The 22,829-nt window shown below is 41.0% G+C and overlaps 2 protein-coding genes across 4 annotated transcripts; one reads left to right on the forward strand and one right to left on the reverse strand.

Moving 5' to 3' along the window:
- The first annotated feature begins 735 nt into the window (after positions 1 to 735).
- Positions 736 to 15,887, forward strand: LOC137199361 (TOG array regulator of axonemal microtubules protein 1). Its single transcript, XM_067613608.1, has 23 exons — positions 736 to 1,061; positions 2,045 to 3,221; positions 5,540 to 5,606; positions 6,777 to 6,905; positions 7,032 to 7,295; positions 7,412 to 7,692; positions 7,827 to 8,050; positions 8,294 to 8,394; positions 8,478 to 8,642; positions 8,751 to 8,816; positions 9,159 to 9,328; positions 9,427 to 9,598; positions 10,051 to 10,287; positions 10,701 to 10,824; positions 10,990 to 11,095; positions 11,375 to 11,610; positions 11,756 to 11,914; positions 13,280 to 13,406; positions 13,501 to 13,616; positions 13,787 to 13,970; positions 14,129 to 14,348; positions 14,454 to 14,540; positions 14,649 to 15,887. The coding sequence occupies exons 2-23, from the start codon at positions 2,190 to 2,192 to the stop codon at positions 14,900 to 14,902; spliced, it is 4,521 nt and encodes a 1,506-aa protein (XP_067469709.1). The 5' UTR covers positions 736 to 1,061; positions 2,045 to 2,189; the 3' UTR covers positions 14,903 to 15,887.
- A 367-nt stretch (positions 15,888 to 16,254) lies between these two features.
- ccdc28b (coiled-coil domain containing 28B) lies at positions 16,255 to 22,450 on the reverse strand. Of its 3 annotated transcripts, none has more exons than XM_067613610.1 (6): positions 21,931 to 22,436; positions 20,335 to 20,648; positions 19,647 to 19,816; positions 19,261 to 19,415; positions 17,950 to 17,972; positions 16,255 to 17,839 (listed from the first exon to the last, which is right to left on the reverse strand). In XM_067613610.1, the coding sequence occupies exons 1-6, from the start codon at positions 21,940 to 21,942 to the stop codon at positions 17,785 to 17,787; spliced, it is 729 nt and encodes a 242-aa protein (XP_067469711.1). In that variant the 5' UTR covers positions 21,943 to 22,436; the 3' UTR covers positions 16,255 to 17,784. The 3 variants fall into 3 exon arrangements, with proteins under 3 accessions (XP_067469711.1, XP_067469713.1, XP_067469712.1); XM_067613612.1 differs by having other exon boundaries at positions 21,915 to 22,433; XM_067613611.1 differs by lacking the exons at positions 16,255 to 17,839; positions 17,950 to 17,972 and adding an exon at positions 18,258 to 18,397 and having other exon boundaries at positions 21,931 to 22,450.
- Between the last annotated feature and the right edge of the window lie 379 nt (positions 22,451 to 22,829).

Genomic DNA, 22,829 nt, shown 5'->3' on the forward strand with positions numbered 1-22,829 from the left:
ACTAATTAAAAAATACACATGAATATTATATTCCATTTCTGCCAATATTTCTACCAATATAGCCCCCTAAATCTTACACACTGGTCCTTTAAGGGGCGAGTCTAACAAGCATGATTTTTGACACCACAAATAGTTTGGAAACCAATCCTGGTCCAATATTCAATTTACACAAGTGTGATGTGGAAGCTTGAAGCTTCCAATGCACAAACACTGAGAATGGACTTTACACTGAAGTAGGAGACATCTTGTGTCCAGCAGTTAAACGTCTAAAATAAAATATATATGCATATTTATAGATTCTGGAATTTTTAATGAGAGAGAAGGAGGAGATGTAGTTTCAAGGACAATTTAACTTTTTTGTGGAAAAACCGTATCAGACAAATTATTATTCAAAGTAGAGTATTTTATCCATCTTAAAACATGTCTGGAGGGTCTCTTTAAATATTAATAACGTATATGACTAGAACATAGCAGCTATATACAATATACAATACTAAAATATATTTGAGCAAATATTGACTTTTCTACATTAGAAACCCCAAAAAGCATTATGAACTAACAGAAAACTATGTATTTTGAATGATATTCATGCTATTTATGATATTTTATACATGTGGGGAGTTCTAACCCAGACTACAGTGCATAAATGGAACATGATATGCATGTTACATGTAGTTTAAAGCGTGTTATATGATAATTCGTCCACATTGTCTCCTTTACTTTCCCTCAGTCAGCAGCTCTATGATGATGATGATGCCGCCTGCAGGAGCCTGGAACTCGCGTCACCATGGAAGCGCTCCTCAGTTTGCGACATGTATTCGCCATTTTGCTGCCTCGGTGTGTGTGTGTGTGTATATGTCTGTGTTTGTGTGGGCGCCTCTCGATGTGAATACCTCTGTAGCGCCCAAACATTCAACACTCCAGACACCAGCTAAAACAACCAGGAAAAATGTCTGCACTCGGAGAATAGCAACTGCCGCAGAATGACATGGAAACTTGGACGACGTTAACATTAGATAGACTCGACGAGCGTCGCCGAAGAGGACCAGGGGGAATGAAAGGTCTATTTTCTTGCTGTTTTTCCAACTTTGCTAGCCCAGTCAGCCAACACTAACCACTAACACAATTAGCAGAGTTAGCTTAGCAACGTTTAAACGATGATAGCTGCTCAAGGTTCCATGTAGCTAGGTTAACCAATTAGGCTTCTTAACGGTAACCAGTAGCAAGGGATTGATTGTAAGCCCTTTGCAGGCTTTATACTATCGTATAACTGGCTAAGACTGTAACCGACATTTATGACAGTTATTTAATAGAAAGTAATGTTACATTAGCAGGGAATAACGTACAGTAGTAGAGGTTATCTGAATCGTACTGGAGATAACTGGAGTGGCAGAGAGCCACAAGTGGTTGAGTATCTATAGGCTCCATTATAAGGTAAGTTAGTTCATGGTGATTTATCATGATGTTGGGGAACAGATGAGTGCGTTTACATGCACACTGGTATCCTGGTTATGTTTTGCGCATGTAAACAGCTTATTCCGAATTCAGAAACCTGGATAAGTCCTTATCCCGGTTTTGCGAAACCTGGAAATAACTACTATTTCCGATAGAAACCAGGATACTGTGGCATGTAAACACCATATCCAGGTTTCGGGAACCACTTCATAGTGACTGAGATGGTGAGAAATCAAGACACATACAGGCAGACGATCAGAAACCTGGGTACTATTACGATCATGTATACAGGGATATGAATAACCATGTTTAATGTTCCATGTAAACGCCATATCTAGAATATAATCAAAAACAGGATAAGGCTCAAAACCAGGATACTATGCACATGTAAGCGCACTCAACAAGAGACTCTCTCAGTTAAAATATGTAATGTTATGTGATTCATTGCTGTAACATGTTTACATACATTGTTACTGAAGCTGTCACAATGTCTTTTTGCTCCTCACTATGTTCATTCTGCTTCACTGTAAGCAAATGGGAATACTAAATCCTGTATCTACTGTTAATTTTCTGTCTTTTGTTTTCACAGTCTGACTAATAGGAGAGTGGTTCTCCATCACCAACCCACTCAGGATGAAAGCACATAGGAAAGAAGAGGAATATTATTGTCCTCACTGGATTGTGTTTGCTTTTTTGAATTCTCAAATTTGACCACATCCATAAGACCATCAATAATGATACTTGGATTAATCTCCCAGGAGTTACACCAGCAGCTTCTGGACCTGAAGAATTACCAGAATCGCACAAATGGGGTGGAAGAGCTCAAACACATCCTCTCAGAAGTGGACATGAAATCAGTCCCATCTGACAGTATTGAAGAGTTCATAAATTTTCTTCCCCGACTTCTGGATGACAGTAATTTTAAAGTCTTGTATGGTACCTTACAAGTTTTAAACTTACTTATTCAGAAGTTAGATACAAGTGCAGACAAATATATCAAACAGATAGTCTTAGTGGCTCTCAAGGCCCTTGGGGACACTCGCACCGTCACCAGGAATGAATATATGAACGTGTTTCGACAGATCATGAAAACTGTTTCTCCGCAACAAGTATTAGATCTTGTCATCGGCAATTTGAAACACAAGAATTCCAGGGTTCGGGAAGATGTCCTTAACATTATTATTGCAGCTATGCTCACTCATCCAAGGAAAGATTTCAACATCCCCAAGCTTTGTTTTGAGGTTGCACCATATCTGACAGACAGCAAAAAGAAGGTCCGCCATGCCGCTCTTGAGCTGTTTGCTGTTTTTGACTATTGCCTTGACACGGGAAAAAAACAGCCTCTAATGAAAGCTGTCGACATGGTTGAACTCAATGAAGATGCAGAGGGTCTCATGGGAGCTGTACAGGCGAGACGAGCAAGGCACGTCCTCCCAAAACTCTCCTCTGAGGGGATAGTGGAGTATGGCCTGGTGGTGCCCAAACCAGGGCAGAGGTGCTCCCCACAGTATGGTTCTGGAGCTGATCTGGACTGGGTGATGAATGGAGGACGGATCAGCAGCGCTAGGAGCCACAGAACTGAACCAGACTGCGAGCGCTTGTATGGCTATGGCAGTTTAGGCTCCCTCACTGATGACCCCCCACTTCAAAGGAGGATTGTCAGTGCAGGTAAAGGGAAGAACAAACTACCCTGGGAGATGTCAAGCTTCCCATCCACTGAAAATGACCAGCAACGCAGAACCCCCAATGGAAAGTACTCTAAACAGGTGGGGCCAATCACCACTGTTAACTTGCTATATTCTCACTTATCTCTCATGCTAATTATGCCATTTGGGAACATTCCTGGATTCAATATATGTTTTCACCAGCTTTATGATTCTCAGTCAAAGTAAGACATACAGCTTAGAGGGATACTCTGGGAAAGGTTAGATTACCCGAAAGAACTGATGGAAATTTTGTCCTTTTTGTTGTCATTGATCGACATTAATGAAGCAGCTATTGACTCAACAAGCTGTGTTCTCCTTTTTGTTTGAAAGGGCATCTAAAAATATTCTTTGAAATCCAAAGCAATTAGCACTTAATCAGTCAATTGTTAACTGCCTGCGCAGAGGTTCTAGGAGCACCAGTGTTTTTCTCATTGACTTTGAAATTGCCGTGCATCTCGGTGGCGAGGCGGTTATGTTGATTTGCCCCCAATCACTCAGCAAGTGCAGTCACTGCAAAGAGAATGAAAGGAGTGGTTATGTGAAGTTGCGCTTGCTTTCTCTGCTTCCTTTTACTCTTGCTCAGTCCCCATTGAAATGATAAAGCTCAACCTCAGTAAGAATTCATTCATTTGAATAAATCTGGAGTCTTGACAATTTGCCATTTTAGACCTGCAGGTTGAACAGGCTGAGTCACACCCGAAGGCACCAGTCCACAGAGACAACAGAGGCACCTTCCTTTGAGACAGTTTTGGGGGAGTGGGAACCTAAATATAGCTATATCTCACATGCTGCAGTATGGAAGGAGTGCAGCAGAGAGGATCAGTTGTCCCAGAAGCCCTGTTCACACCCAGCATTAACATGTGTCTTGGATGATTCGATAACAGCTCAGTGTGTCAGTTCACACCTGGCATTAGAATGTGTCTCCAGATGCGTCTGAGTGACCGCTTGTGATCGTATATCACTTCCCCGCTCAAAATACAAATAAGCATGTAGGCTACATCATTTCCGTTTGCAAAGACCAAATGTGTTCTTTTTTTTCTTTTGTACTGACTCTTCAGCCCAAATGGAAATCATTTGGGCCTCGCTCGGGAGAGACACAGCAGCTAACGTTTCTCTGTTATCTGTATAGGGATAGGAAAGATTGTCACTAAATGAGAATAGCTGATCCATCTTAAAAGTCAGTCCACCTTTAGGAAGGGAGCGAGTGGGTGTATGACGGTGAGGCTGGCGACCTTAAGGTCGAGTCACGAGTTTTTTACATTTTAATGCCCGGTGTGAACAGGTTCTTACACATCTTATTACACAGAGTTCAATGATGTCCTCTTCAGTCAACCAGTGTCTTGTGTGCATGATGCAGCCCATAATGCTTGATAACTTTTTATTTATTTATTTATTTATTTTACATTATTTGAAATTAATCTGTATCTTTTGGCAGAGTAACTCTGTGCTAGGTTGTGTCACTGAAATATACGGCTCTTGAATCATAAAAAAAGAGAAGGATAGATGAATAACATTGCAGAACACTCAGGGATCACTGACACTATTCCTGGAAGAAATAGAGTAGGTGACTCATTTTCTTGAACAGTGACACTTTGGCTGCAAGGATAAGCTTTTGCTGTCATGAGAATTAGCTTTGTATTGAAACACCGGGTAAACATACCACTTTGTAGGGTTAAAGGATGCAATGTGGAACATGTACTATATTATACTTAATCAGCTAACACCCTAGAATAATTAAAATGAAGCTACTGTCAGCCTTGTTCTAATAATGTGCATGGATTGTGATGAGTGGCTTTGTTTCAGGAGGTATTAATTGACCATATTTTGTTCTGGGAACTATTACCCAGCTTAGAGGCTTCCATTTGAAAACCTTCTGTTTACAGCAGTGTCTGTCTCCCAGCAACCCCATTACCACACAGCACACTTATTGTAGGGGGCGTGAAACATAATTGCTAATATCACAGGGTTATGCTTGTAAAACATGGCTTATTTACAACTCTAGTGTTGATTGCAATCACACCGAGTGCTCCGCAGTGAGTGTTGATCAGATTGGAGGCAGTGGGAATAACCTTAGCCTAAGACTCTCTCAGAGGTTGAGATGTTAGCACTGATCCAAAAATCTCTCGTTACTCTCTCTGTACTTCATGTATTTATCTTAGACTAAGGTTTCACAGGTTGCACTGTGACAGTAAGGCTTTAATGAGAACAGTAGACGTCATGCACATTAAGTTAAGTCTGTTTACAGTAGCAGAACATCCATCCAAAGGCCAGTTTCTCTTGTCTGAGCTATTCAAATATCTGGTTTGTTTCATGTTAGGTATTTGAACTTCATCCTTTATTGTTTCTATTGAATTAAATAATTTTCTGTCTACTTGTAGGTGGCCCATGAGGATTTCCTTCCCCTGTCCAGGAAGCTGAGTCCAGAGACCTACGTACCCAGTTTTAGTAAGTGTCAATACTTTGCTTCTCCGATACTCACATAAATTCCATATGAGGTGACAAGTACAGTTGAATGGTTGCCACGGTCAACTTACGCTGAACTCAAATTAGAGCAGCTTTAAATTGGATTAGCATGCTGAGTCAAAGGAGTCACAGTGCCACATGTCACCAGAAGCCCTGAGAGATGAGCAAGGTTGAAAGGTTACATGGCAGATGAGTGTCATACCAGTCTCACAACATGCCGGAAGAAACCGTTACACCATACCACCTTACTCCACTCACCAAATGTTTAGTTATCTAAATTCTAGCCTGCTGGTGTGAATACTCACAGACATTTGTCCCCACACTCTTTAAGATTTTACCTGGCATTGTTGTTCTTGCATCTGTTAAGTTACAATGAGTGAGACAGCAGCATGCATCTTACAACATATCTTGACAGTTTCCTTTTTTCTCAAGTTATTTGTTCAGTGCCTAAATGAATGTATTTGCAAGGCTTTGTTAAGGCTTTAAGAATTTGATTGTTAAGATAAAGATTTTACTAGTAAATACAAATGAATATCGCATGCTCTCCATGGAGCAACTTCCCCCCCCCCCCCCCCCGAGTGCATTTAGTAAACAGATTCAGACCATGCCTCATTAACGGCTATTTGTGAGAGAAATGTCCTGCCCTAAAGAGAAAAAGAAGGTGAATACCTATGGTAAGAGGTCTTAGCTATTATCCAGCTTCAATAGAGAAATGTGTGTTACTGTTGCTGTAACTATAGAAAGGGGTCGTAGGTTTATAGCTGCCTGTCAGTGCAGTCAAGTAAAAAATCACCTGTGAGGAGCTAGTTCAAACTGACTTCAGCTGCAATTTATTTACCATCACCTTCAAGACCTGGGAAGAGTAGAACTGACCACAAGGAGATTTTTTTCAACTTTTCAAAATTAATTTTCTGTTATATAAACATATTAAGTACAAACTCTGAATTACATTAATTCCTTAATTCATTGGAACAGTCTATAGTGCAGAGTTTGTTCTCTTTTGTCATTAAATGTGTTGTAACAGTGGTCTGATAATTTTATCCAGCCATTGCACCATACAGATTATTTAACCACTGGCGGGTTGTGTTACTGCCATGTTAGTTGACTATTGTGCAACCCTGTTAACATTGCAAAAATATACTTTTCATCTAGGTTCTGCAGAGCCACAGAAGCCACAATCTTCCACTAGGAGGGAGTCCCCTGCACGCATCAGAAGAAGTGGAAGCCTCAACTTAGACCCTGACATCTTTAAAACCACCAACTTCACTGACTCAGAAAATGGTAAGGAGTTATCACCTCAAAATGATTTGCTAATTTTTCAAAAATCATAAAAAGTGTAGTCTGGATGTTTTTACATGTATGTGGAAATTGTATTTACAGTTGATTTGTGAACACTTTGTCTCACAGTGGCATCCAAGGGACGTGTGCTCCAAAGGAACCCCAGTGTTGAGCGCACGTTTTCTCTCCCCTCTAACCCCACTACACCCGGCTCCTTCCTACTGCCCTCCTACCCACTTGCTACACTCCCGGGAGGCATGCTTACTCCAACACTGTCCCGCCGTCATGCCGACTCTTCCCTCTCTATGTCGAACACCTGGCCCAACAAGAAAGAGAACAGTCCTCATCAGAGAGACACCAGCCCCTGGAGAGACACAGCAGGCACAGCAAAGGGTAATCTAGTAGAAAGATGTCAGTATATGTGAAAGGTTGTCAGCTGGATGTGAAAATGTTGTTGTGTTTTGTGTCATCAGTTTTTCTTTCTTTCTTCCTTGCCCTACCCCCTCCAGGAGACCTCTCTAGCAGATGCTCTCCCAGGCCTCTTCGCGCCTCCCTTGTGAGTTCTTCCTCCACTTCGTCATTCCGTCGGGCTCTGAGCAGCACCAGGGCAACCCTCTCTATCTCACCAGTCATCCCTCCAGCAGAACAGGCCCAGTCTCATAACGGCCAGAGGTCTAATGCTCCAGGCAGCCCTCAGAACCAGCAGCTAGAAAGGGACTTTCATCTAGACCCTGTTAGCATCAATTCAATGCAAGATCCTCAAGAGGAGGATCCTCTAGACATGCAGGAGGTCAGCAAACTGCTTGTAATTTTGTTAATCATCAATACTGTAATGAGGGTTTTATCTGCTAGTCCAGGGTATCACAGTTTAGATTCATCAATCCTCTTTATGCTCATATGTGCCAATATGTGTCTTGCTTACAGATGCTGAACTCACTGCGCTCATTGCGCAACAGTGCTGCCAAGAAGAGGGCCAAAGTGAGCCTTAGCAGTTCAGACCCAGACAGCCCTGACTCAGCTGTGAAGTTAGACCTGGGTCTGGACTCACCATCACACACGTCTCCCATGCCTACTAGTTCAGCCAGTGAGAGTGGTCTTTTCAGTCTGAGCTCAGTTGCCAACTCTAGCTTCAATGGCATCAAAACCAGGTAAAGGATCCGTTACTTTTGGACTCATTGGTTAAATTTGCTTATGTTTCATTTGTAACGAGGACCACCATATGTTGGGGCATTAGTCAACAAAAGCCTGATATATTTCAGTCAGAGTAAATGTTATAACAGACCTGGTGCCAATGTTGAGCAGTGGTAACCATCCGGTGTTTAATAACGATGTGTTGAACAGTGCTAGGCAGTTTTCCAGGATAATTTCTCACTTGTCACATCTGTCAACAGTCCCGGAAACTCTACCTCTTCAAGAATGAAGCCTCGCATTGCAAGAAATCCTTCTGCAAAACTGAGATCTTCCGTGTCCATTGACTTCAGCAGCCTTCAAGGTATGAAAAAGGATCAAAAAGTCTTGGCTGTTGTGTTGTATTGGTTTGCATCTAATTCTCGTTTTTTTTTTTGCTCTGTAAAGGATTATCTCAGAGAAACGAACTTTCACCTGAGGTGGGTGTTGTGGGACAGAGAGTCACTTACTCCAACGGAACAATCAAAACTGAGGAAGAGACCATAGGGCCCTCCCCTCCGTTGGTCAAACCAGCTTTCCGGGAATCAGTCAGAGCTCTGAAACCTGCCAAAGGTAAGCCAGTGATAACATCAAACAGAACAAGGCTTTCTCCTGGATTCATCTTGTGATTATATTTTTTGTGCTTAAATAATTAAATCAGTCCTTTCCTTTGACCTTTAGGATCTCAGAGCCACAACAGCAGGAACTCACCAGCCATGGACATGCCTGAAGGCGTCATTGGAAGAGGTCAGTGTGGTCATGGTCATTATTTAGTTATCCAACAATTTGCTCTGTGGCTGAACTTGTATTTTAGCTCAGTGTTGTTTTACAACAGACTGAAAGGCAAAGCTTCCCAAAGTCCTGTTTGAGTTTCAAAGAAACACTACAAAATACAGTTTGTAATAACCCTCATTTAGTAATGGTCATGAATATAAATACATTCTTTCCTTCATGATCACAGTTAAATTGCACTGTTAAAATTTTAAGCAGACCTTATTACTAATTCATTCAGCAGTTGAGACAGTATGGTGTCCACCTCTCTGGTCATACATTTAAATTATCTGCAAACACCACCCTCATGTTTCATAGGCATGTTTGAAACTGCAGTGTCCTCCAGTCGTCCAGGAGTGGCCTTGTCACTTGAGCAGGGTGATTCAGTGGCCAAACCTCCTACTGATCCCTCAGGAGGCATCTACAGCCATGCTCTCTCTGCCAGTCACCCAGACAGTGATGACAGCCCTCGTCCAGATGAGGTTAAGGTTAGTCACACTTTGTCCAATGGTAAATCATAGCACATGATAGAAAGTTTCCAGTTACCAAGTACCACTTGGTGTGTTTTCTACTGATGCATGTGCAGGAGAGGGTGAAGAACACAAGGTTTAGCCGGGATAAGATGCGGCTGCAGCGCCTGGATCAGTCGGAGGGGCAGCTTGGTCACGGGGACAACACACGAGACAAGATTCGCCACCGTGTGAGACAGATGTTATCAGATTCACCTACAGAGGAGAACAGCATATTAATCATCAAAGGCAAGAGGCGTTTTGTAAAACTTAATGAATTGTTTTTATTTATGCATAAATTCATTTCATCATAACGTGGAGTTTCCAGTTCATATTGTAGCCAGTTTTACTTTTTCAGATTTTTACTGTTGGTTGGAGATAAGCTATTCCAAGGATCCTCTTTGCCCCTTATGATAAAATAAATACATATCTTACCACCCTTTATATTTAACAAATGCAATACATTTTTGTGGCTCAATACACATAATAGTTTTTTATAATAGTTATTCATATGTGGAATGTTCAGACAATCAATAGCAAAAGAAGAAATGTTTTCAATTTAGAAAAATGTTTAAATTTGTCTTTATTTACTGTATTTGTATTTATGTATTTTGTTTTTTGTCATAGTCTTTAAAGAAATGAAATATGAGCTTACAGTGTTTGTAGCCAGAGACTTGAAATATTTCTCTTCTCTGCTGTAGATCTGCATCTGAACGGCAACACACTGACTTCCACCAAAGCAGACCCTCCCTCTGACGAGTCACCTATCAGCCCCACCAGTCCTGTCAGCCCACCTGGCCCCCAAAGCCCCATCAAGTGCTTCACTCCGCCCCACCAGCCAAGCCCCCCTACGGTGCCCCCCAACCCCAAAAACATGTCCCGTCTTAGGAGGGCTCCTAGCCTCAGCAGGACCCGACCCTCACTGTCCCACAGCTCAGGTCAGTGGATCTGAAAGCCCAATGTTTCATCTTTGTGCACAAAATGTCAAGCTTAATTTTCTACTTTTTAAACAACCAAAGCGTGTTCATGTCACTGTATCATTATTATGTTGCTCTGTGTCTTGAATATTTAACAATATCCCACTGCATTATAAATAGATGACCCACAGTTTTAACAAGTCTTTGTTTATAGAAATAGAAAATGTTGGAACATTAATTAGACTGTCAAAGCCATCAGAGCATGGCTGAATAAGATGTTTGCTTTGGATAATGTGCAACAATGCTTTGTTTTGACAACCTGCTGTTAATGCACCGCTGCCCACACACACTGCTTGTTTTCAGACGGATAGAGATGTAACATGAGACTGAATCTGTGTGTCTGTGTGTTGTGTGGTATCTGACGGGCCATTTAGATGAGCTGTCTCCTGGCGCTACAGGCCACAAGAAAAATCTCTCTGAGCCTCCGGAGCTATGTCCTTTTTCCAAGCCTGAGCTGGCACTGACACAGAGTTTCAACCTGCTGAGCTCAGAGGACTGGTGAGAAACATTTGCAATGTTACAGTACCCCAGTTTCACTGCTTCAGAGGAGAATAGTTTTGATCCTCATATTGATAACTCAAATCCAAGGGTCCTATGGAGGTTAATAGAATGTAGAACAAGAAAAAAATAATTAACTAATTACCAACCTTGTTTTTTTTAAAGGGAGAAGAAGATCGAAGGTCTGACGTTCCTACGTTCTCTGGCCCACTACCACTCAGACACACTCCAGGGCAGGCTTCATGATGTCTGTCTGTCTCTCATTCAAGAGGTAGCTATTCTTGTTGTATAACCTGCCCACATCACTTTTGACATGTATTACTCTCTCTGAAATTGAACTGCTTCTTTTCTGGTTTACATATTGATATCTGATTTTGCAGAACAATTTCATTTGTCAGTGTCTTGCATTTATGCAGTGCCTTGACTTCAAAGTGCATGTGTAAACTCCTTACTGTTTTTGTTTGTTTATCTTTAATGCTGTGTCTTTAATCTACTGTATATGTCCAATGTTCTGTTGTCCACTCACATCAAAAATGTCTTTCTTATTCAGGTGAAGAACCTGCGGTCAGGTGTGTCCAGGGTTGCAGTGTGTACACTGGGTGACCTGTACAGCCACCTGCAGAGGGCAATGGACCAGGAGCTGGAGGGGACAGTGAAAGCCTTACTGCAGAAGGCTGGGGAGACTAACGCCTTTATTAGGCAGGATGTTGATGCAGCACTGGACTGCATGGTACAGCACTGTACCCCCACTCGTGGAATCAATGCTCTACTCTCCGGGGGACTCAGGTCAGTATGCACTGGCCACATTCACACACAGTGAAGGGCTGTTTCACTAAACTTAGACTCTATCTATCTTGCACACTATCCTAAAATGGAATCGTTAAACATTTTTAATCTTTAATTTCTGAATTGGTTTTCCCTCTGCTGTTAGTCATCTCAATGCAGTGGTGAGGAAGTGCACCGCCCAGCATCTGGCCAATCTGGTGGAGAAGGTTGGTGCTGCCCGTCTCCTTTCTGGAGGTAAAGATCTCACTGACAGAATCTTACCTGCAGTCACCAAGCTTGCACAAGACTCCTCACAGGAAGCCAGGTATGTAGAGGGATTTCAGTTACGTTTTTACAAATCTTGTATGCACAGATTTAATCTAAATGTTCGTGTTTTGCACAAATTAAGAACTTCAGATTCATTAATATTTTCTGATTAGCAAAATGTTCAACAACATTTATGAGAAGTTGGATTCACAAATTGGTACCATGAAATCTGTATTACTAGCCCATTAAAAATATATATAAAACACAGATGATTCCACTAGATTTTGTGCTTTAAACATTTCCCATCGGTCCAGATTAAAAGAAAAATAGCCAAGAGATTTGCTTGATATGAGAATACGTCATAAAATACACAAGGGACATACTCACCATAACTGACATTAATATAAAAAACGTTAAAGAAAATAGGGCTGTGGTCTCCTGGTCGATTAGTTGGTCGATAGGCTCTTGTCCGACAAAATTCTCATTGGTCGAATAACTGCCGTGTTACTTTCATAAGGAGAAAAGTGCTATATCAATAGCTTTCCAGGATTAATCCATTATTTCCTGCAGCGGGAGGGACAGACTAACAAATTACCTGAAAATGGGGGTGTATTCAAAACACCCCCGTTGTTTTCACAACTTTGAACTTGCCCAACCTAATGGAGACTGCTAGGTCTAACTGTACCCAACGTTTACTAAGCGTTTACTGAATCAGTGTTTCTCCTATAATTATAACAAGAACTCCCGCCAGGCCAAAAAAATATTTTTTTAATGTCAAAAATAATGCCAAACATCCATTCATTCGGAAATCAATAGTGTTTGGGAGTGTCTGTGCAGCGCTGTTCCGTTACGTGAGTCTACCTCTGAGTCATTGCCTGGGAAACTATTGGTAGTATAACTCTAAGGAATACGGCATTGCGTAGTATGTTTGCGTAGCGAGTGAGAAAGGGTGAGCGATAGATGAGTGACGGTGGATACGAGCTGAGCAGATGAAAAGGTTAGCAGTAAGTTGTCAGTCTGGCAGTAAATGTACAGTACAGACTTCAGTGTAACAGTTAATAAATGCTAAAAAGTGAAGGGGGATAGCTCCAAAGTTAGCAACAATGGGTTAGCCTAACCGACGCAGAGAAATGTGTGACTGCAGAGTTCACTGTGCACTCTGTCCCGTTACATCCACACACACACACACACACACACACACACACCCCCAGTTGAAGATTATGTACGATTTCAGTTGACCCAAGATTTTCTTTGGTTGACTACAGCTCTTAAAGAAAAAAACAAAAATGATTGTCTTGCTTTACTAAATGCTGCTTATGGCCTGCGAATCCAAAAACAACAATACTGCAGACAAACAATAATTCACAAAGACTGTTGATACTGGCACTCAGGTTGTATATTCTTACACTGGTTCAACCCATAGGTACTACGGGCGTCGAATGCTGCTGTCCCTGTCGTCCCACCCAGACTTTGACAAGATCCTGGAGAAATATATCCCCACCAAAGACCTGCCGACTGTCAGAGACACTGTCTTCACTCTCAAGACAAAGGTTCAGTCTTTGCTACTGCATGTGAATAAAATGTTGGTATTTTTGCTAGAGGTCAAACACTGTCATCTTACCTCGAGATTGTGGATGATTTTAGGGTCTTGGTGAGATGCCCCAAGACACCCAGTCAGCCAGAGGCAGACGCTCCCTTCCAGGCAGTGGCACAGTCAGGGCCTCGTCTCTCACCAGAGAGCCACTCAACCAGACCAACAGGTGGGTGTAATTATCAACCAGTACGGCAGAGAGACCTGTAAGCACTGAATTCAGCCTCAGTAGTAGAGGTGTAGCTGACATAAACTGCATAAATACATATGGAAAGTAAGTTACTAATATTTAACTGACAGGTTTATAAAGATATAACATTTAATTTGCTTCATCTACAGGGAGACCAATAGCCATTACAGCTGTAGATCTCAGACACAGAGTATTGCAGACAAGACCGAATACATCAAGCAGATCTCAGGTCTGCTGGGTTCAAAGGACTTCAGAGAGAGGATCAAGGGAATCGACCAGCTAGTGACTGACTGCCAGCACAACCCCAACATGGTCATCAATAGTATATTCCCAGTTAGTAGAAATTTTATTCTAATTACATCAATATTTTTATGTAACTTTTATCATGGTTCTTAATTTTAATCATAAAAATCACCAGGAAAACATCACTAACCTGTCTCTCTTCCACCTTTTACCCTTTGTTCTTCTCTCTCTGCTCTCCCTTCTTTCAGGTGTTTGATGCTTTCAAGTCAAGGCTGCAGGAATCCAACAGCAAGGTCAATCTGTATGCCCTCGAGTCTCTACAGAAAATCATCCACTTGATGAAGGAAAACTTGTCCCAAGTGGTTAACATCCTTGTCCCAGCGATTGTGGACAATCACCTCAACTCCAAGAACAACGCCATCTACTCTGCTGCTATTGGAGCTATTAATGCACTGATCTTAAATCTTGGTACTCATTTCCAGAATTCAGAACTTTTGATACAGGTGAAATTTGATGCTTGGTCTGATTTGAAAAATTGTATTTGACTTTTTCTTTGTTTTCTTTCCTTGGCAGATAACATACTCCTTCTCCAGCCTTTCTGCACCAAGGCTCAGTTTTTAAGCGGCAAAGCAAAAGTGGATCTTATCGAAAAGGTTGCAGGTATGTCTGTTGTAGTCATTCTGAAACATGTAGCAAGTTTTAGCCTCAGCTTTTGAACTGGTTTGTATATCTGACCACCTCTTATCAATTCTCACTTTTTATATCCAGATCTCGTGACAGAGCTCTACCCTCGCAAGCCCCAGATGGTGGAGCAGAAAGTGCTGCCCTTGCTGTGGCACCTCCTTGGCACCTCTACCCACAGTGGGACCATTCATGGCCGGGGCGGCAGCGTGCGCGGCGCTACCGCCAACCTGTGCCAAGCCCTTTATGTCCAGATGGGTCCCAGCCTGACTGAGTTTGCTGCCTCCCAACCTGCCAATGTCCACAAAGGTTTAAATGAGGTCCTGAGGACTTTGTCCTAAAGGTAAAGCAGAATCCAAACACTACCAAATGTTGGAAGAGAAGAAAGAGCATTGACACAACACTGACCTTACTTGAAGACAGAGATGTTCTACATTTCTTACAGTGCCTGCACTTTTATATCAATAAAGAGAAAGTCCTTAAAGATTAGGAGCTCTTATTCTTATCTCAGTGAGATTTCCTCTGGTACAAAGCATGGACAATTGTAACATACTGACATCAGGTCTTACACGTACTCAACCTGCTCTCTTTGCACTTTGAAAAGGTAGCTCATTATCATGATAGACGTCATGAGTTTTACATTTTACCATCATATGATTGTCATCCCTTTTTTTTCATAATCTAAACATGTACTGTAGACAAATCAGAAACACTATTGCAGAATGTAAAATTGAAATGCACAAAAAGAAGGAAGAAGACAGGGATCTGAAAGGTGTATATTTTTGCTGTTTCATCATATGTGATGTGATATTTTTAAGATGTCTTACGTAGTTGTTTTAAAAGGTTTGTGAATTGAGATTAACAAGAATAGTACAAAATAATTTTGTACAGCTCAAATGTGTATTTGCACAGTATTAGCTTGGTCTGTAATCGTATGCTGTATGATGGTACAGTTAATTTATCTATTGTGTAATGGTTTAAAATCCTGTTAATGATGTGCTGAGTTTTCTTTTTTTTTTTTTTTTGCATGACCAAAATTTACTGGCGGGATCAAAATTGTTTATATTTTTGTTAAGGAGATATATATCTATCTATGTACACTGATGCCTAGATCAAGGTTGGTTTCGAAAGGAAAAGGAGTTCAGCTTTACTCCTGGGGTTGCCTGAGAAACAGTGAAGGCCCAGATCGATGATTCTGTCTCAGTATAGTGCCAGTCTTCAAGTAGCCTTTTAACTCATCTATTGTTAAATTATATTGAACTTGTTTGTGAACAAGAGCAAAGACAGACTGATATATATTAAAGTGTTTTATTTCTGTAAAACTAACTTGTGTGTGTGCCTCTTTCGAAATTTAATGGAACTGGGATGGAGGGAGTTTTGTCCTTTAATGAAATTCAACAGCATATTTCATTGAACTTCCTTAAAACACATATTTCAAACTCCATGCAGCCAATTTTAAAGCAAGCTTTCTGCTAAAAAGCCCTGATGGTTCCATCGGTTTTTCAGACTTTCCAGAGCCACAGAAGACATTATACAATTGTGTTCACAGGCTGTGTAGTACTCTATGTGACACGGAAACTTCATATGCAAAATTGGTGGAATCCCCCTTTATATCTTGACAGTTACATTATGTTGCTTTTCAAGATGAAAGGGGAATTCACTTCTGTCCAAAAAAACACATATTGTCTGCCTCTGAAGTTGCCAAATTTGCATTTATTAATGGGTGCAGTCAATGAATACACAAGAGAGAATCTTTAGTTTTCTCTTTCAGTTGTGCCTATGGCGTTTCGTCTAAACTCGTCTTCTGACAAACTTTCCCCTAACATGTAAAATAACAGAAAATAGCTGTGTAGGATCTTTTATGTAGTGACAAGAAATGTAGCATGTCACTACAGAGGCTATCCAGGCCGAGGCCTTGGAAAAGAGGTAGGCTTAGCAAGCTGTACAAAAGAACAAAAGACTGGTATTACGTTTTTAATAACTGGATGTAAGATGCTTTGAGAAATTACACGGTACGCTTTCATTCCTCTGATTTCAACAGTAATGTCACTTTAATAGGCTTGTCTGGGATTACATATTACGGCCAAGTTTGGAATTAAAACGCAAATCATTATCTCACCCCCTGAACTTTTAAACATGAAAGTAGCTGCCATTCTGAAATCAAATTGTACAGATTTGTGCCTGCTGCATCTCTATATGAACGTGCTATTCAACACCGTGTCATGAGAGAGGAGCGGATGTCAGACTGGACAGAGTCCCCGTCGACCTACGTGTTACAGTAGGTGATTTTACAGCATTTCAGTAGCAGGGTGGACTAGCTTGTGCTTGAAGGGATGCTGCTGCTGCCCTCATTCACAAAAATAAAGATAGTCCTGAAGAAGCACTGACAGAATCCTCCAACTCGAGTTCCATATTAAACCATCACATACAGTAGCTGAGCTGCACATTAGCAAAACATATCAACCATTTTACATTTAACTTAATCAAATATTTTGTACACAAGGTCTCCCCACATTGTCCCTTTAAATGCAGTTATAAGAATGTGTCTCCAGCTTTTATTAAATCCAGTTTGTTCCAGTAATAAACTTTTAGCAAAGATATAAAAACGAGGGAGTATATTCAGAATAATAGCAAAAGTGAGAACTCCCATAAAACATCTAAGCTAACCACAGTGTTGTCGACAAGGGCCAAATATGTTTGCTACGTTAAATATGTCTAAATTTTCTGAACCTTTCCTAACAGACATGTACTACCAGGCATAACATGAAATAAGAAAACACAATATAAATTGTTAAACTTTCATGAGATGTGCTTTTTGTAATGGAAAATAGAAAACCAAAGATTATACTCACCTGGATTCAGATATTTGTTACACAATGATGTAACAAGTAACTGAAACCAGGTTAGTCAACAATAACTTGACTTTTGACACAATGTTTTCCTTTCACACAACTGTTCGGTAAACCCGTCGGTCATTTCTTGTGCTATGAATGAGGGGGTTTATGATTTTGGTTGGCGTGTTCATTTAATGCTTTGCTGCTTTGAGTCACCGTGTTGTTACCTCGCCTTCACTGAACAAATGGAAAAAAAAAATAGCCCCTCCTCCTGTGGATCTTTCCATTCTGTTACTAAGGCAGCTGGATCAATGCCATGGCAACCTGGACTGGTTGGATGTTGTGAGAAGATGAGTGTGCACGGTTGCCGTCCTCCACACCTCACTTTGTCAGGGACCAGATGTCTTGGGCAGGTCCTGGTTCTCAGCCAAGTGGAGCTTTTGTCTGAACACGGACACGTTAAGGATTCACACAGACGGACTTTGAACTGAATACAGATTATTTAAATCCGGTGTTTCCGATAAATAAACAGTCATTTCATTAGAAAAGGATACATTGATGTGCTGAGCTCCTCCAGCTGCAGGAACAAATGAAAGACACAGTCACATGAGAGGTGTGTTGAAAATAGAAACAGCCAGAAAAAGAAAATGCTGTGGTGCTACAAGGGACTAATCACTAAATTTGATCACATTACATAACAGCCTGTGGGTGTGTGTGTGTGTGCTTGTTCGGTCAATATTTGAATTCAGCTCCCATCATCCGACTACAGTGTTTACAAAGGCAAATTCTCAATTTCCCTTCTTATCCACACAAAGGAAACTCACTTCACAGCCCGTCTGCTCTGTGGCAGAATTATCCACCGCTGCTGCTGCTGCTGCTGCAGCTCGCAAGTATTCCTGGCACTCGTGTCTGTAATGAGCTGACAGCTTTTTCTCGCCTCCCTCACACATACTGTAGCGCTGCGATTTCCACAGCCAGCATACCAGCCTCAGGCGTGGGTAACTAGGAGCCACACAACAACTACAGCTAACAATAGAAAGTCTTTCAAGGCATTCTTAGACTACACGTCACTGTTTGTGCTGGATAATATTTAACATTTAAACATGCTCAGTACCTTATAACAATTTTAACATCAGTGTATGATAAATCTAATCTCAGTCTTCGTTATACAGCATTGTATTTATATTATTTTATCACAGCTAAGAGTGAAAGGGAGGAAGAAGTGGTCACACGCACTCAGTAAATCATGAGCTTGAACCATTAACAGTGCATACATGTGATAAATATCTTAATCTGCTGAACGATGGAGCATTTAAAAAGATTAAAATAAATGCACACTGTAGTGTTTCACTACTGACCCAATCATTTAATTTCCTCTTGGTTTTATATCATTTTAAAAGGGTAAATTGATAGTTTGAGCTGCTGAACATGCTGTGGATAAAAACAAAGAAAACTGACTGCAACCAGTGTGTGGAACAAGTTGGAAAATACGTTCTGGTACACAGGTGTAAAATGCCAAAATGTTCCTTGTTTGAAATACACTTAATTCAATCCATCAAATGGCAAAGATTCATTTAAGAAAAGGGACATATGGTTTAAAATAACATACTAGTTTACTGATGTGTGTTAGTCAAAAGCTGGGTATCTGGGTTTATCTGAAGATAACATGGGGCTTCAGCCGTCTGAGTAAATCAAATAAAGTGGATATCTTCTACAGTACAAAATTCCCTTTTTATGTCTCGATTGACAGTGTTTTCCTGTTCAGCTGCAGCGGAAGGATCATAACAGAAAAAGGAATTTGGTAACTTTGAAATATATTGACTTCATTTGACTAACACAGACCAGGACTGCTGCTTTGTGCTTACATTGCAAAGGAGGTGCTCCAGGTTGTGGTCGGAGGCACACTTCCTCTGGTCCTCTGAAAGCTCCTCCACATGGCTGTCGAGGCTGAAGTGCAGTCGCGCGAGTTTCTCCTGCATCTCACGCACGTGCTCCAGCTGCTCGAAGGAGCACACCTTCCCTAGAATACAAGACAGCTGTTTGTGAGTTTCCTATGGTACAAAGTGTTGTATCTTATGTCGGGGATTATAGCAAAGTCAAAAGTATTTCCATGGCAGCAGATGTGCAAAAATAGCACCACAGTAATTGATTTCAGTCTGTTTCATGTAACAAAGCCACTTTTCAACTGGCTTTACTTTAAGCCTGTAACAGAATATTCCCTCGGTGGCCTTTCTAATCAAGGTTGTCTTACCGAAAGCCTGCAGTTTGCCTGAGTGGAAGTCGTTAAGGAGGTTTAAGAGCCCTCCCTCCATCTCTCTCACGTCTGAGACATCTGTGAGAAAGGAGTGCTGCAGGGGGGAAGACTGGACTACTTTACTGGGCCCTGCTGGCTGGGGGGCCCGGGGCTTCTCCTTGTGGGGCCTGACAGATAAGAAAAGAGGCAGAAAACATTAGAATCATGTGTAACCTGCTTCTGTAACTCAATGACAAATTCCAGAAAAACAGTCAAACCTTCAATCTTTTCATTGCATGCATACAAAGTAATATGTCAATAATTATTGATTATTTCTTTAATTACATTTTAAGGTGTAGTGTAAACTGCCTCGTCTACTTCTGTTCTGATAGTTTTGCAAAACTTGCCAGAATGGCTTCTGACAACATGTAAAAGACAAGTCTGATGTAGTATAATGTACTTTTTAAAGTCAGTGCAATATGGTGAGTGTGGCGTCTTTAATCCTGAGGTACTTACATATTTTTACTCATGTAATTGCTCTCTACTATATTCAGATGCAGCTGAGTGCACTTTGTGATCTCACATTATCTAATTTGACCAGTTATCTGCATGAAAATTAAAAATAAGCCACAAAATAATTAGATGGAACCAAAAAAATGCAGAAAATGTTTTCAGGAGCATTTTCCTGTTACTTTAAAACACAAACCTGGTGGTCTTTGGTGGAGCTACAACGGCTGTGAACACCTCTCTGGGCTGCCCTGGTGCTCCTATGGACCTTTTGTACTTGCCTCTGTTCTTTGGGGAGGGAGGCTGCGGCAGGCCAAGAGAGAAGGTGGCACTTTTGCTGGCAGGCAGGACGGAGAGCTTGCGGGGGTTGATGGGGGGAGGAGGGGGCTGAGGGAGAGACACCTTTGGGCTCCGCTTCTTGCGTTTGTCTTCCATTATTACTAATGTTTTCTTTAAGTGAAGCTCTCTGGGGTAAGATGAAGGGGCAATTCCTTCGCTGATGACCAGGATATCCTGAAACAAAGGTAGGAAGTTCAAAACCAGCAGGTTTCCCCCTCCTTCAGAGAAGAGCTCTGCAGGATTTGGACTGTGCCAAAATTAGTCCTGCAGCTCAGGATTCTCCACTCTGCAGAAAAATAAACATTTGCTGATGCTTTCATTAGTTAAACAGCATCCCAAACTGAACACCTGCAACAAACATCCAGTGTTAGTACATTTTAGTAACAAGTAACAACGAGGGAAGAGTACACCATTAATCTAATTAAATAGGATAGCACCCAGAGGAAAGATTTTAATAGAAGCAATTTTCTGGCTTTTTTTTTTTTAATGAAACAGTAACCTAGAAAGAATATTTTTAGACAAGCCTAAACTGGAGCCGTGTGGATTAATGTTTTCATGACAGTTTCCCTCCAAACAAACCAATTAAATATACTTTTTTAAAAATTCCCCACGAAAAAAACTACAGCACACTAGATTTTGTTTGTATCTCTTACTGCGTGAAGAACTGAAATGCATAGACAGACATTTGATTGGTTTGCTGCACCAAGATGCACAACAGCCTATGTCATACAGATGGACCTAATGTTTATCACTCAGACAAATGGCTGGATGAGAAAATCAATATACTGCATTATTACTGAGACTTATCTGTGGTAAGATAGAAGGATTTAAATACCTTCTCTTATCTATTTACATTACAAAAACACTTCTATGATGCAATCTAGTGCAAAACAGTGCAGCATAAATAATGTTTTAATATAAAATTAACTTCACAAAGGAACTGTATTAAATTGCATTACAATTTCTGTGTTCACCTGCTGTTTACTTGGTATTGTAGACTACAGTATTCCAGTAAGGAGCGCAGTTTTGCAGTGATACTGCTACCTTCCAACTATTACAGCAGTAGAGTGGTTGTTTATCATTATGGCGCGTTTTTATTAGACCAAGTGAGCACATTAATGCTATTATCATCTCAGGCACTGGGCGTATAACGCTTTATCCCATTACAATAGATGAAATGACTGTAATAATAGCTTTTACCTCCTCAACACTGCACCAGCCTCCGTTCAAAGTACGATCCAAAGATGGCCACTAGACGTACACAATGCCAACTTTATACGCTAAAATCTGTCTTTGTTTGGGTTTTATCAACACTGTAGAAGCTCCAGTTTATGAGCGCTATTCAAACAGGGAGTTTGTTATACCGTATGGTTAAATAAACAGTAAAAAAAATACGTGTAAACAGATTTATCGTCTACAGATGACACAAATAAGACTTACCGAATCAATTACGCACCGGAGAGCACATCTGCTGGGCGCAGTGTCACATTTCTCCTGCCGGGATTTACACACGTTTGACTTCAGAGGAATTCGCCTTTAGAAAGCACGAAGATGATGAATTATCCTTGCAGCACCGGTGTAAATGCCTGGTGGGATATAAAGCGCGGCATCGATGCGCTCGGCTTGTGCGGAGCTGTCGTCTTTATCCCCCTTAAAGGGCCAGTCCGCCCCGCTGTGCGCCAGAGAACAGCAGCCCTGCAGAAAACCTGCTGCCGCTTACTATCTGTTTACTATAGGTGTGGTGAGAAAGATGCCGTGTGCTGCTCAACACAGCCGATGATAGCTCTTTGCAGACGTCCTTCTTGCATGAGGTGATTCTTTTAATCCCCTGTTGTTGAAGGTTTGCTGTTACACAGTTGGAGCTGACGATGCTGCAAACAGGCCACACGGTGACGCCAATGTTCTTCATAAACATCTCACTGATATCTCACTGATGTGTTTATGTGACTGCCGGGTTTCTAGATGGTAAACAGGGGAAATCCTCCACCCGGATGAGTGACTTTACTTGTAAGTTGAAGGGATATTCCTCTGATTTAACAAATGAAGATGATCTGTTTATTAATGACTCATTGACTTAGGACATGTGAAACACTCTTTATTAATAACAGACCCATTCGCATCTGACTCACACTTTCTGATAAGTCATCTGGTCTTAAAAGTTATTAATAAATGGTGAGTGTAAGTCATCAGGTCTGTAGTTATATTTAATTATTTATTTTAGTCATTAATGAAAATAATTAAAGTCTGCAGGTATAAATGTAATAAACGGATTTTCATCTTCCTAAATCTTCTCAAAGAAATAGATAAAGCAAATGTTATGAGGGTATAGAAAGGGGGTATTTTTCACCACCTGGC

The sequence above is a fragment of the Thunnus thynnus genome, chromosome 16 (assembly GCF_963924715.1).
Source record: "Thunnus thynnus chromosome 16, fThuThy2.1, whole genome shotgun sequence".
Lineage (NCBI taxonomy): Eukaryota > Metazoa > Chordata > Actinopteri > Scombriformes > Scombridae > Thunnus > Thunnus thynnus.